Source organism: Zingiber officinale, chromosome 1A (genome assembly GCF_018446385.1).
Source record: "Zingiber officinale cultivar Zhangliang chromosome 1A, Zo_v1.1, whole genome shotgun sequence".
Lineage (NCBI taxonomy): Eukaryota > Viridiplantae > Streptophyta > Magnoliopsida > Zingiberales > Zingiberaceae > Zingiber > Zingiber officinale.
Genome location: NC_055987.1, coordinates 124216413 through 124229559, shown reverse-complemented (window position 1 = coordinate 124229559; position 13147 = coordinate 124216413). Strand labels below are relative to the sequence as shown.

The 13147-nt window shown below is 39.8% G+C and overlaps 1 protein-coding gene across 1 annotated transcript; it reads right to left on the bottom strand.

Moving 5' to 3' along the window:
• Nucleotides 1-1569: 1569 nt before the first annotated feature.
• Nucleotides 1570-6151, bottom strand: LOC122030545 (p-coumarate 3-hydroxylase-like). Its single transcript, XM_042589757.1, has 3 exons — nucleotides 5581-6151; nucleotides 2628-3022; nucleotides 1570-2384 (listed from the first exon to the last, which is right to left on the bottom strand). Exons 1-3 carry the CDS (start codon nucleotides 6098-6100, stop codon nucleotides 1740-1742), a joined length of 1560 nt encoding a protein of 519 aa, XP_042445691.1. The 5' UTR covers nucleotides 6101-6151; the 3' UTR covers nucleotides 1570-1739.
• Nucleotides 6152-13147: the final 6996 nt, after the last annotated feature.

Below are 13147 nucleotides of genomic sequence, written 5' to 3'. Positions count from 1 at the left end.
GTAAGTCTCTCCTTACTCACTTTTCGGATCACATTCTTTTCATCTTTCACATTCTCACATCTTTCTTCAGACAATTTTTCTTTGGACTGACAATATTCATTCACATGCCAAAAACAATTGAGACGGTCTCCCACTATCTCCACTGTTTGACCTTTTCACTACTACAACCATCCTATTCTCCTTTGTCACTTTATGTGCCCAAGCAACTAGTGCATCACGAGATTCAAAACATTTATTAGTAATGAACATCATTCTATAATCCATCACTATCTCATTATTCATAGGACCAATGACACTATCCTCCGTAGAACGTGTATTTGATTCCTAATAAAAATCAAAAAATATTATAACATTACAAATATAACTTTATAAAATGTAAAAATATGCATTAGCATTGTTCACCTAGTGTTCGGCTACAAATGGACGAACATGACTCACATGTTCGGAACTAAGATACCAAACGTATTCAGCTATATTCGGAAACAATCAACCGAATATATTTCGTTATGTTCGATTTCCAAAAGTCGAACATTGCTCAAACTGTTTGGCCTGGTATGATCGAACACTGCACGTTTGAATAACTTTCAGACTGCTACAGTTCAAATCACAATGATACAAGTATATAATTATACTACATGAAAAAATGAAATAACAAAAAAAAAAACTTAGATCGTTCGTGGGAATTGGATCTTCATTGTCCATCGTGTTTAATTTGTTATAAAAATGAAGTTTTGGGAGATATTACATTATTAGGATTTAAATAAAGAGAAAAAAAAAAAGAGAACAAAAGAGAAGAGCGAAGGAAGGAGAAAGAGGGGCAAAGGAAGGAGAAAGAGGGAAGGGAGATATAAATTTTATAAAAAAGGTATTTTAGATTTTTTATCTAAGGATATTTTTGAAAAAAAAATTAAGATATATTTAGTGATCCATGGGGTGTGGATAGTCACTCCCCATTAAAAGTCATACTTGTTATTGTAATATTAAAAGTTATGCTATAACTGTTATAACAGTATTTAGAATTTAGAGAGTATGATTTAGTTTAATTAAAGTGAAATAAAACATTTTTCATATTATAAAAACTACCTCATATAGTTAAATCATAAATTGGCAATAATTAAAATTATTTAAATTGTATTAAAATAATTATAGAAACTATTAAATAACTACTATAATAATATAATAATATTATATTAATTATTACATATTATATCAGATACAAAATAATTTCTATAATTTATTGTAACTAGTCATAGCAATAATATAAAAACAAGGAATAATATTATAGCAACTAGTCGATAACTTCGTTTTTTTTTAAGGAATGTAACAACTACTTACACATTATAACATTTGCCGGCAACTGTACAACTATACTGAAATAAAGGATATTTTCAAGATAAACATCGTATGGGATGCCATTTTGACTTCTTGTTTTTTAAAAGGACATCCATGTGATGCTTCTTTTAATTTGAAACACCCGTTGATTTTGGAAAAACAAAATAAAATAAAATAAATAACTTATTTCATTTCATTGAATGCTTGTAGGTCTAATATTAAAAAAGCTACAAAATCTTAAAAATTTTAAAAAAAATTAGAATAACAACCAAATATAACTGTAAGTCTGTAACAACGCAGATTATAGCATAATTAAGACCTAATAACATAGGTGATCATATTATTTTAGTTATCTCACCAAACACAACATAGAGGAAGTGTTGAAACTTACCAAATGATGAAGTGGTTTAAATTTCTGCAGGAACACGCGCGTATAGATGGGATGGCAACCTTGGCATTGCAACAGCCCGCAATGGAGTCTGCATGAAGGTGACCATGCCTGGAGTCTCCCTCATGTCGACATCCTCTGGTTTAACACCTTCTTCGAGTGTCCATTTGAAGTGGTGCAAGAGATGTGCCAACATCGAAGTGACCAAATTGATGCCCAGCTGGGCTCCAGGGCAAACACGGCGACCAGCTCCAAACGGGAGCACTCGCATGTCATGACCCTTGATGTCGATATCCTCCTCGAGAAACCGCTCAGGGCGGAACTCTAGAGGGTTTTTCCAAACCTTAGGATCGCGCGCAATTGCCCAGACATTGACAAGAACATTGGTGCCTTTGGGAATGTCATAGCTGCCAATTTTGACCTTGGCACTGGCCTTGTGGGGAAGCATGAGAGGAGTCGGAGGATGGAGCCTGAAGGATTCTTTTACAGTGCATTGCAGATAGGGGAGGTTTGTGAAGTCTGTTTCATTTATGACACGTTCGAGTCCTATGACGCGATCCAATTCATCCTGGATTTTATCTTGAATTCTTGGGTTCCTCACGATCTCAGACATAGCCCATTCAACCGATATGACAGTTGTGTCCATTCCTGCTGTAATCATGTCCTGCCAAATAGAAAAGAGAAATAATCAGAGTGAGTTCATCCTCATGAAAGCATGAAGATCAATTTGCTAACAAGTGCACAACTAAATGGTTCATGATTCCCAGAGTTCAAGTTTTGATTGCACTAAGAATGCTAAACAAATATGTCAAATAAATCATTACATATTTGATGATTGGATTATTACAAAGACTAATTTAAGCATACTGCATGGAGGAATTGAAAGGATGATAGCACCGTAACTAACCCAGAGAAGGCCCATAATGGTGTTCTCGCTAAGATCATATTGGTCTTTCAGTGTGAGAAGTGCATCCACAAAGTGATCCTTAACTCCGCTCTTGTAGCGTGCTTGGGTGTGCTCTTCCATGATGATTTTAGTCAAGTTATCCCTTCGAGCATTGTGCTTCTCGTAGGCCTCTTCGTCAAGTGGGAACATCCATCTTAACCATGACACATGCTCTGCAAGTGAGAGTGAGGCTCCAAATTTGTGGCCGTTGGAAACAATTGTCTTGAACTCAACCCCTTGCTCATCAATAGTACCATCTGGTTTCACAAATCGCTTCCCAAAAGCAAGACGTGTAATGTTGTTGAATGCCACAGCTTGCAGATGCTCCTTAAGCACCAGACTCTGACCAATCTTGTCTGCAAAATCAAATTTGGATCTTGCATTAAAAGAGATCTTGAACAAATTAAAACAGTCAATCTCTCTCATTTCTAATCTGTCAAGTGGACAAAGTTCAACATCAATACTTCATATTTTATACAAATACATCTTTAATCCGTTTCTCCTTGAACATGCCTTGACTCACGTGAAAGAAATTGAATTTTACATATGAATTCAATTTCATAAGGATATATAGTCAATATCATGCATATCTTTTCATAATATGCAAGAGAGAGGAACAAAGTAAATGAGGGATTAGGGAACCTGCTTCTGGTTACAATCAGGATAGCAGAGAAGATTACAGCCGATCTGTTCTACCATCAGAGAGGGAAGAGATGCAATAGAAGAATAATATGTTCCCTCCAATATGTATTCTTAAATGTACACTAAATGGTTGGTACTTCGAACCCTCTCAAGCAGTAGAAGGTGGTCCCCCGGCTGGTTAGCCAAGTCATGCGATTTGAACTATATCAGCAGAATGAATTATATCAAGTTTGCCATCAATGTATTTGTGTCAACCAATGATGATTGTACATCATCCTGACACTATCAAACTAGTATGGGGTACCATTCAGATACCAATTGTAAGATATGATACTTTTTCTATTTGCACATTGTGGAAGTGAGAAATACAAGAAACATACAACATAGAAAGACCAAAAAAACAAGAAGAAACACAAGTAAGAGATATTATGTGGTTTGGCAAGTTTTCCTACATCCATGACTACATGAAAAGAATTTGCCATCAAATGTATATCACATCATAATTTATCACTCATTTAAAATATGGTTTACCAAATGCATGTATAAATATTAAATTAAAAAATCCCATAATGATCAGATCACATAAAATAAAGAATTGCATGCCATGATATAGACTCATTCAAAACCTCTAGTGATCTCATCATTGAAAGACTAGGACAGTTTGACTGTAAACCAAATTTGGTTGAATGTTAGGTTGGTTAAGAACTTGGTTTGGCTGAGCAGCAAGTTCAAATGAGCATCAGGTTAAACATCACCATATCAGTTCAAGAAAGTCACAAGCGCATTCCAAAGGCTCTAGTAGAAACTCCAAGCATCCATCAGATTTTTACACTTCTTACATTGTGTTCTGGAGTTGAATATCTTTAATGATTAGGTTATATCTTTGCACATGATGGCAAAAGGCGATTCGCTCATCCCAACGTCTCTGTCAGCCCGTCCCAGGCCAACACAGATGGTTACTAGTCAGCAGTTGAATAATGTATGAAAATGATTAACCAGGTCAGGTAACATCGAACTTGGGGTGACTGGCCCGATCCCACGGAAATTTTCCACTAGCCACCTGGGGAAAGTACACATGGAGGCCCATCCTGAGAGCCAACATTCTCAGGTCCGCTACTCATTAAGGAGAAAAATTCTCAATAATATGTCGCAGTTGAGTCTCAAACTCTACATCCCTGATTTATCATTGGAGGATCTAACCATGACACTCTGCCCCCGGGACAGGTTTATCCTTAGCACATGCTCACATAGCTTGTCACCAAATTCCCAAGAAAATTCAGAACTAGAATCAATTTCTAGTAATTACTAGATTATACATCCATTATTAAACCTTGAGGTCTCCAACAAATTTACTGAATGCAAGTGGAAAAAAAAAGGAGTCTTGGCACAACGGTAAAGTTATTGCTTTGTGACCAAAAGGTCACGGGTTCGAATCCTAGAAACAACCTCTTGCAAAAAGCAGGGTAAGGCTGCGTACAATGGATCCTTCCCCGGATCCCTGCATGGTGAGTTCGTGCACCGGGTTGCCCTTTTTAAGTGAAAAAAGAAAAGGCCCCATTTAATCATTCTCTAATGTCAAGGTGTCTTGGGCACAAATGTAGGTGGGATAGGTTTGATCTACCAACCAAGAGGCATTGGCAATTTGAACAAGTTTCTTTATGAAGAGGAAAAATCAACTGAAGTAATGCGGTAGAAGATTCTCAAGCACATTACAAAATTGCTTGGTTGTCCTGTTATAGAGCAAGAGAATTCTTTAACTGGATGTCTATAACTGGAATGACCAATGACGCATCCACAACCAAATTTTGCTGGCCCGCGTGATTGTGCTGCATTTTAATTTGTAGCCAGATCTCAGTGTATGCTACCTGACAAGTCTCAAACTATCCTTATTGATGAATCTCTCACACAGTTCAGAGGAACCAACGTTTTTAGATATTCAAACCAAACAATCACCACCTCAAAGTAGAAATTCCATTCAACCTACCTTTTTTTGATAATGTATCAGTGGAAGCCCTCAAGCTCCTGCCTTCTACGATGATGAAGGCAGATTTTGAATCCAAGTCCTTGGCAACATCTCCAAAGGTCCTTACTAGCTAAATTAGCTGACACCCCCTTATCCAACATACCCGCCTAGCATAGTTTTGATTAACTAACAAACAAGGAAAAAGCTTAGCAAAAAAAAAAAAAAAAGATTTTCCTATTTCGATCCGATCAATCATGTGCAAAGATTGAAAATAGGAAGCATAAAATCAATTGCGAAGAATTCAATTACCTTCCTGCGTGCAAACATGGAAGATGGACTCGACCATGGAGGTGACCTCGTCTTCGCGGATGGGTCGGAGGGCCTCGAGGCGCTTAGGGGAAAACAGCTCGAGGTTGCAGACCTTGCGGACCTTGACATAGTGGGGACCGTAGTCAGCCCAGATTAGATCTGCCCCGTTTCGGCTGAATCGGGCAGCCGATCGGGTGCGTGGGCGATCCGCGAGCTGCTGGTCCTTGTCCTTAAGCACCTCGCGGGCGAGCTCGGAGCTGGAGACGACAACGGTGAGAGAGGTGCCGAACCAGACGGACATGATGGGTCCGTACGTCTGCGCCCACTCGGCGAAGCAGCGGAAGCGGACGGGCTTGATGTGGTAGAGGTTGCCGACGACCGGCCACGACCGGGGCCCCGGGGGGATCCGAGTGCGGAAGCGGAAGTAAAGCGCGAGGATGACAGCGAGGGCGGCGAGCGCCGCCGGGAGGAGGTCAGATCCGTCCATGGAGAGCAGTCCCCGGAGATCCGCCATGGTCATGGAGAGCACGATGCCAACGATGAGAGTGGGTGAAGATGGAGGACTACGACACTGCCCGCTTGACCCAAGTGCTAAATACCAAGTTTTCTATTACAATTTTTCATGTTACCCCATTTCTACCCACTGCAAATTATTTTCTTTCTCTCGTGAAATTCCTTTAAAAATTTTAGATTTATATATAAAATATGTCAAAAACTAACTTGGGGATCCTCTTATTCATAGGGTTATATCTTACCCTCTTGATAGTTCCGAGTGGCAATTTTCGACCTTGACTGACAGTCGGCCGCTGGAGACGATGAATGGCCATTACTCAATCATAATTCTAAGTTTACAAGAAAAAAAAACCTATTGAGTAGGCATTAAGCAGTCTGTTTGATAACTCTGATTTTTTACTGATAGCATTTGGGTGCGATGCAGTTCGTCACAAATAACTTATGCTTAATTGTTAACGTGGTTGAACAATTGTATCTTGAAAAATAGATAGAACCTCTAAACATAGTTGGAGAGAGAGGATGAATCTATGTTTTTTTTAAAAAAAAAAAAAATTATTTAAACCGACTTTGATAATGCTCAACAGACAACCTTAACTAATGCTCGGCAGCCTTACCCCATGATTCGTTAGTTCACCAGTTCCTGCTCAGTGCTTGATAGCTCAACCTCTCTGCTTGGCCTCCCAACTTTGGTCATTCGACCGACTCAATAGCTCAGTAGCTAGACTTTCCTTGACAACTCAATCTTCCCTAGAAGCTCGGCCTACTTCACTTGACAACCTGACTCGGCCTTCCCGACTCGAAATTCAGTAGGACAAATCTATCCCAAATCAAATAAGTCTGAGTTTAAATTCAATAATTTTTAAATTTAACAATTTCCTATCTATCTTCAACACAATCTAAAAATAAGATTTTCGAACAACAGTCCGAATATTTTGGATCAGAATCATTGATCTATTTCTGGGCCAAAGATCATTATGTGATTTCATGGATCCTATTTGTATAATAGGTGTGAGTTGGTCCATCCTTTAGATCATATTTTGTGGTCCAGAGTATCCGTACTTATCCAACAAGAGAAATGATAAAACGGACCAGGAGTCATTCATAGATGAAATTTCATAGATCTCATCTATATAATAAGTGGGGTCTATATAATTCTATTTATGAGTGAGCATTCCTGGACCAGACTTTATGATCTGTCTAGAGAATCCGTGCTCGTCCAACAGAAGTGCCGACTCCAATTGTATCGCCAAGTGAGAATTCATAACGCATGCCTATAGCAGTTAAGCCACATGTGCCACCTTTTCTGGAGGGACTGGCCCCTCTACAGAAGAACTCTCAACACATGCATGACACACATGCCTGCGGATTAAAATCCTCCAAGTTAGTCAGATTTTTCTTACCAAATACAAGGATGTGAATCGAATTTGAAAATAGCAGAGATGAAATAGATGATAGTTTTCCAAGATGGCGAATGATCATGCAGAGAGAATTACACTAAGTAATAGTAGTAGTAAAAGAAAGAATACTGTTCATAAAGTTGAGAATATGAACTCCAAGGAATAAAAGTAGCAATCTTTGAATTGAAAGGAAAAATAAACCTTTCTTCTAAGCAACCAACCTCTATAGACACTTCCTAAATCTTTCTCCAACTAGAATGATTTAAGTATACACTCGCTCGCTGGAAGAAAGCAAATCAAAGATTCCACCTGTTCTTTATCCTTCTCACCAATATTGAACCACCTATGTAAAGAAGGAAAACATTCCCAGAGTTTCGTGGATACCCAGTAGAGTTAGAAAGTGGGACCCTTTGAGAGTCTGTCCGATCGACAGTAGTTGATCGGGAGATAACAAAAAGTAGAGTCTCGTGGGTACTCAACAGAGCCAGGGAGTGGGATCCTTTGAGAGTTTACTTGATCGACGGTAGCCAATCGGAAGAGAACGGGGAGTAGAACCCCGTGGGTGTCTAACAGAGCCGAAGAGTGGAGCCCTTTGAGAGTTTGCTCCGATCGGCGGTGGTCGATCAAGAGAAAACTGAGAGCAAAGCCCCGTGGATGTCTGGCAGATAGAGCTGTCAGACGGACCAATCCGTGACGAGACAGCTTGGCTCATGGCAGGCCAACCATTTGGCGGAGTGGGGCAGCCCGATCCGTCAACTTGGCAGGTTGGGAAATTTTCAACCCAACCCAATCCAAGGCGGGTTGCGAGTTTGGCAGGCCAACCCGCGGACCGATCAATTTTTTAAAAAAAAAAATTAAAAAAATTTCATATCTTCAACGTTTTACTTCGAAAATGTTTCATCAATCGAATGTATCCATAAACATATATTTTAAATACAAATGAATACAAATAAGTACTTATGTGAGATGAAAAGTACTATTTTTATTTTTAAATTATAACAAAGAAAGATAATAAATTAGTATAAAACTTAGCTTACATGTATTTTTCAACCCGCGGGCCAACCCAAGCCCATCGTGGGCCAAGCTGGGTGGGCTCGCGGTGGGCTTGGCTTGATAAAATTCCAACCCAATTCGCTTAAATTGTTTGACGGGACGGGTCAACCCAACAAACCCACTTGGAAGGTATAGTTCTGAGTGAAACTTTCTAGGTGGTTACAATCATTGAGAAGTTGTCTCTCGCTGGAAGGACTTCAAGAATTACCTGAAGCACAAACAGAAGAAGATGAATGCGCAAAAATTCATTGTTAGACTTTGAATTGAAGAAGACAACAAGAGTTCAGAGAGAAAATTATTCTCTTAGACTATTGTGAAAGCCAATGTGATCGAGCATAGTCAAAACCCAAAATAGAAAAATCCCAAGACTTTCAAGATGGGGCTTAGAGGAGGCATAAGCAAAAAGAAGTTTTCTGGGAAGTGCTTCAATTGTGTCCGAGTTTGTCACAAATCTTCGGAGTTCAAAAAGCAGAAGAAGAAGAAAAAGAAGAAGAAGCAAAAGGTCAACTGGAACGAGGGATAAAAAATAGACAACCTCTACGCAATGGTCTCAAATTTGAACTTGATCGGTTCAAACCCACAACAATAATGGATTGATATTGGAGCCACTAAACATGTCTACTGCAATAAAGAGCTGCATGCTCCACAATTTTGAAGAAGTCAATGGAGACAAGTTATTAATGGGAAACTCAGGAACCTCAAATATCATGGATCAAGGAAAAGTGGTATTGAAGATGACTAATAACCATCATTTGGTCATGATATTTTGATTCATATAAGAATATCATTTGATCTTCTCATGAGTTAATTCCATATTTATATCACATTTCATGAGTTGTATTCATTTGTGGACTTAGTTACAAATTATCTTATATTTACGGTATTTGATGCTAATATTTGGATATATTTTTTGTAGGCATCAAGGGCCATGGACCCGATCAAATCAAACTAATTTTGGGCTCAAATCCGAGCTTAAATGAAGAGATCAAGTTCTAGAGTAATCTTGATTGCCCATCCAAGAATTGAGGAGATCTAAGCCATTTATCATGATTCGGGGCATCCAACCTAAGGAGGAGTAGATCTAGACCTTTGGTGAAGATTGACACATTTGGATCGGATTTTAAGCGATTTTTCACCATTGATCAAGATCTAAATCTTTCCAACCGTCCGATCAAATCTAGTTCAATTGAGAAGCTACAGTAATGTACTGTGCTTCGTCCATAGTAGCAGGGTTGGGCAAAATTTGGCGCGATCGCATTTTCTTCCTCGGGGCGATCCTCTTCCTCGATCGATCTTCCATCGCCGACAACCAATGGAGGTCAAGGGCGTCCCTTCCTCCGGTCATCATCCGTCTTCGAGTTGGCGACGCCACTTCACCCATCCGGTCCAGATCTGATCGCAATTCTTGAGCAAAGAAGAAGAAGCTGAGAAGTGGAGCAATCCAGTGGTTTGAACCGATAATCTTTCCTTCCAACCGACGATCTTTCTTCCTCGAAGCTCTACAACTATCTGAATGGGCATCAGTGTTTGCCTCCACCTTCCCCTCTGATTCCCGATCCATTACCAGACGCATTCGCCATATCCAGAGGTCACCTGAACAAGTCATCGTCATCTGAACATCCGAACATCTTCGTCCAATCCAGTGAGTGCTTGGGGTTCCCTCAGCTCACCCTAGTTTATCTTCTTCCCTAGATTGTAATTATGTCTCTGTTCTTGAAATTTCTAGCTGAATCCCTATTTCTATACTGTTCGGTTACATAGGGTTAAATTGTTTAGGTTTAGATAAAGTTTAGATCTATTTTCCTTGTCTTGAATTCATCTGAATGCTTGTTAACTCCTTGAGTGGAGATTTGATCTGTTCTTGAGTTCATGTTTAGTTCACAAGTGCTTGAATCTGAATTTGAATCTGTTTTGATGTTATCCGGTTGCAAGAATCTGAATTGTTTGATTTGATCTTGTTTTGTTCTTGTTTAGTCCTTGTTTAGTTTTTAATCTATTTGGTTCAGTTAATGGTGTAATCCATAGCATAGAGTGACAATATGTTGTGGATTCATGATTAATTGATAGTTAGAATTTCTTTTATGACATTAGATTTAGTTTCATACTTGTTTTGCTATTTCATTCCTTAGTTTAAGAATTCAACAAAACCCAAAACTCCAACTTCTTATCAAAACTCCAAAAGCAATAACAAATCAATTCTAAGATACCATCACTGTTACATTCGTTGGAAGACGACATGAGTCATCTCTATGCTACATTAGTGTAAAATGAATTCAGTTACTTAATTCTTTTGATACCCATTTCGTGATAAAATTTGGGTTTATCAACTAGTGCTTGGTTGTGTGTGTGACTCTGCCATTGTATCTTGGGAAACAGATGACCAGAGAGAACCTCGAAATACAGCTAGATGTGAGGCGAATCTATTTCAAGGAAACTGCATTGAGAACAGATCTCAACATCTTCCTCGACAAATTCCTTTCTCAGTGTGGTTGTGCACTACATCGAATCTGCAACTCAAAGCACCAGAAGTTAGACAGAATCGACCTCACTGACAGTCTGAGATTATCCGCTCAAGTTATCTCAAGAGATAAGTTAGAATTGATTTTATGTCATTTCAATTCAATAATATTTTTCTAAAATCTCCGACAAAATATCCAATATTGGGAGTCTATTCGATCGACGATAGTCAACCAGGAGAGAACAGGGAGCAGAGTCGGTGGGTGTTCAGTAGAGTCGGGGAGTGGGGTCCTATGGGAGTTTGCTCGATCAGCGATAGCCGATCGGGATAAAACGAGGAGTAAAGCCTCGTGGGCGTCCGATAGAGTCGGGGAGTGGGGTCCTTTGAGACCCTGCCTGATCGGCTACTGCCGATTGGGAGAGAACGAGGAGTAGAGCCCCATGAGTGCCCGACAAAGCCGAGGAGTGGGACCTTTTGGGAGCCTGTCTGATCGGTGGTAGTTGATCGGAGTAGCCTGGGAGTGGGGCACTTTGGGAGCTTTGATGTGATCAATCAAGTCAAGTTATGTCCTGTTGGTATTTAACTCTTGTGTCTAAGTATGCAGGAACTTAGGAGCACTGGAAGTCGAGTGAAAGACGCAGCTAACGAGAAAGACGGCACGGGAGAGAGCTGACGGGCTCGATGCGTCCAAAGTATGAGGTGCTGCGGAAGAGTACGGGGCGGCCGAGAAGGAGGGGGCACGACGTTTCCAAGGGACGAGAAGCCGGAGCGGAATATTGCTCGAAGGTCGGAAGTTGGGTTCGAGTAAGCCCTATTCCAGATGTCGAGATCACTCAAGTGAGCAGATCCGAAGTAGAAGATCCGGACCAATACGAGCGGGACCGAAGCGGAAGACCCCGGATAAAAAAGTCAACTAAAAGTTGACTTTTTGATCCGACCGCCCGGAACCAAAAATTATCCGGAAGGCGATGTGACAAGTCTCGTTGCAACGAGGATAAAAGTTTATCCCCTTCCAGACGTCTGGACCCTTTCCAAACATCCAGACCAGGGCTATAAATACAGCCCTGGTCCCAGAAGCTTAGATAGAATACTTGTAAATGATTTATTTTGTCTAGATTTGCATTTTGAGTGCTTTAACTGCTATAAGAAGTTTCTCTGCCTGAAAGAGATATTAGTGAGCTTTCATCTTCCTTGGATTAACAACATCCCCGATTATAACCAAGTAAATCTTTTGTGCCTCTTCCTTTCTTTATTTAGTTTCTTATTTTTTACACAAGTGTTTGATTTAATAAAGCTGTAAAAGTTCGAGGAAGGTTTTTTTTTTGTGCAGGCTATTCACCCTCTCTAGCCGGTCGCTAAAGGGACCAACAAGTGGTATCAGAGCGAATTCGCTTCAAGAGGGCAAACCGTCGAACGAAGCACACGAGATGACTGGATCGAGCATCTACCCACCAAAGTTCAAGGGAGAATTTATGAGCTGGAAGAAGAAGATGGAGGTATTTTTTTTAAACAGATTTTGAATTATTAATAATTATGAAATGTGATTTTGTAGCTCCAAAAGACAAAGAAGAATATCAAGCCGACTTCGTGGCAAACGACAAAGCAGAATTCCATTTGTTGAGCGTCTTACCGCCATAAGAAGTCAACTGGATCGGAGCATATGAGTCAGCCAAAGAGCTCTAGGAGAAATTTCTAGAACTACCCGAAGGGACCTCGGAGGCAAAACTAGCGAGACGAGACCTGCTCTGGAGCCAAATCAACAACCTCTGGTTAGAAGAAGGTGAAGCTATCGCACACCTCCATGCAATAATAAAGGAACTCATCACCAGACTCACGAATCTCAAGAAAAGGTAAGCAACCGAGATTCGCTAAGGTACGCACTTAACACATTTCCAAGGACTACTGAATGGGCATCATTAGTAGATGCTTATTATATATCTAAAGATCTAGAGTCAAGTACTTTAGAAAAAATTACTTTAGTAGATGCTTATTATACAATTCAGGGGATTATTAATCCAAGGCAGTAAGAAAAAGTGCACTGAAGAAAAGTCTCCTTCTCTGAAGGCAGAGAAGTCGTTTACACTATTACAGCTCAGAACTATTACTAGGAATTGATTACAGACTTGATGGAACAGTTGATTTCTAA

Bases quoted from the DNA above. Each gene is read 5' to 3' on its own strand.
- LOC122030545 (XM_042589757.1), bottom strand. From the start codon at position 6,100: ATGACCATGGCGGATCTCCGGGGACTGCTCTCCATGGACGGATCTGAC. The intron at 3,023-5,580 runs GTAATTGAATTC...TTGATTTTGCAG, and splicing joins CCATGTTTGCACGCAGGAAG to ACAAGATTGGTCAGAGTCTG. The intron at 2,385-2,627 runs GTTAGTTACGGT...TCTATTTGGCAG, and splicing joins CCATTATGGGCCTTCTCTGG to GACATGATTACAGCAGGAAT.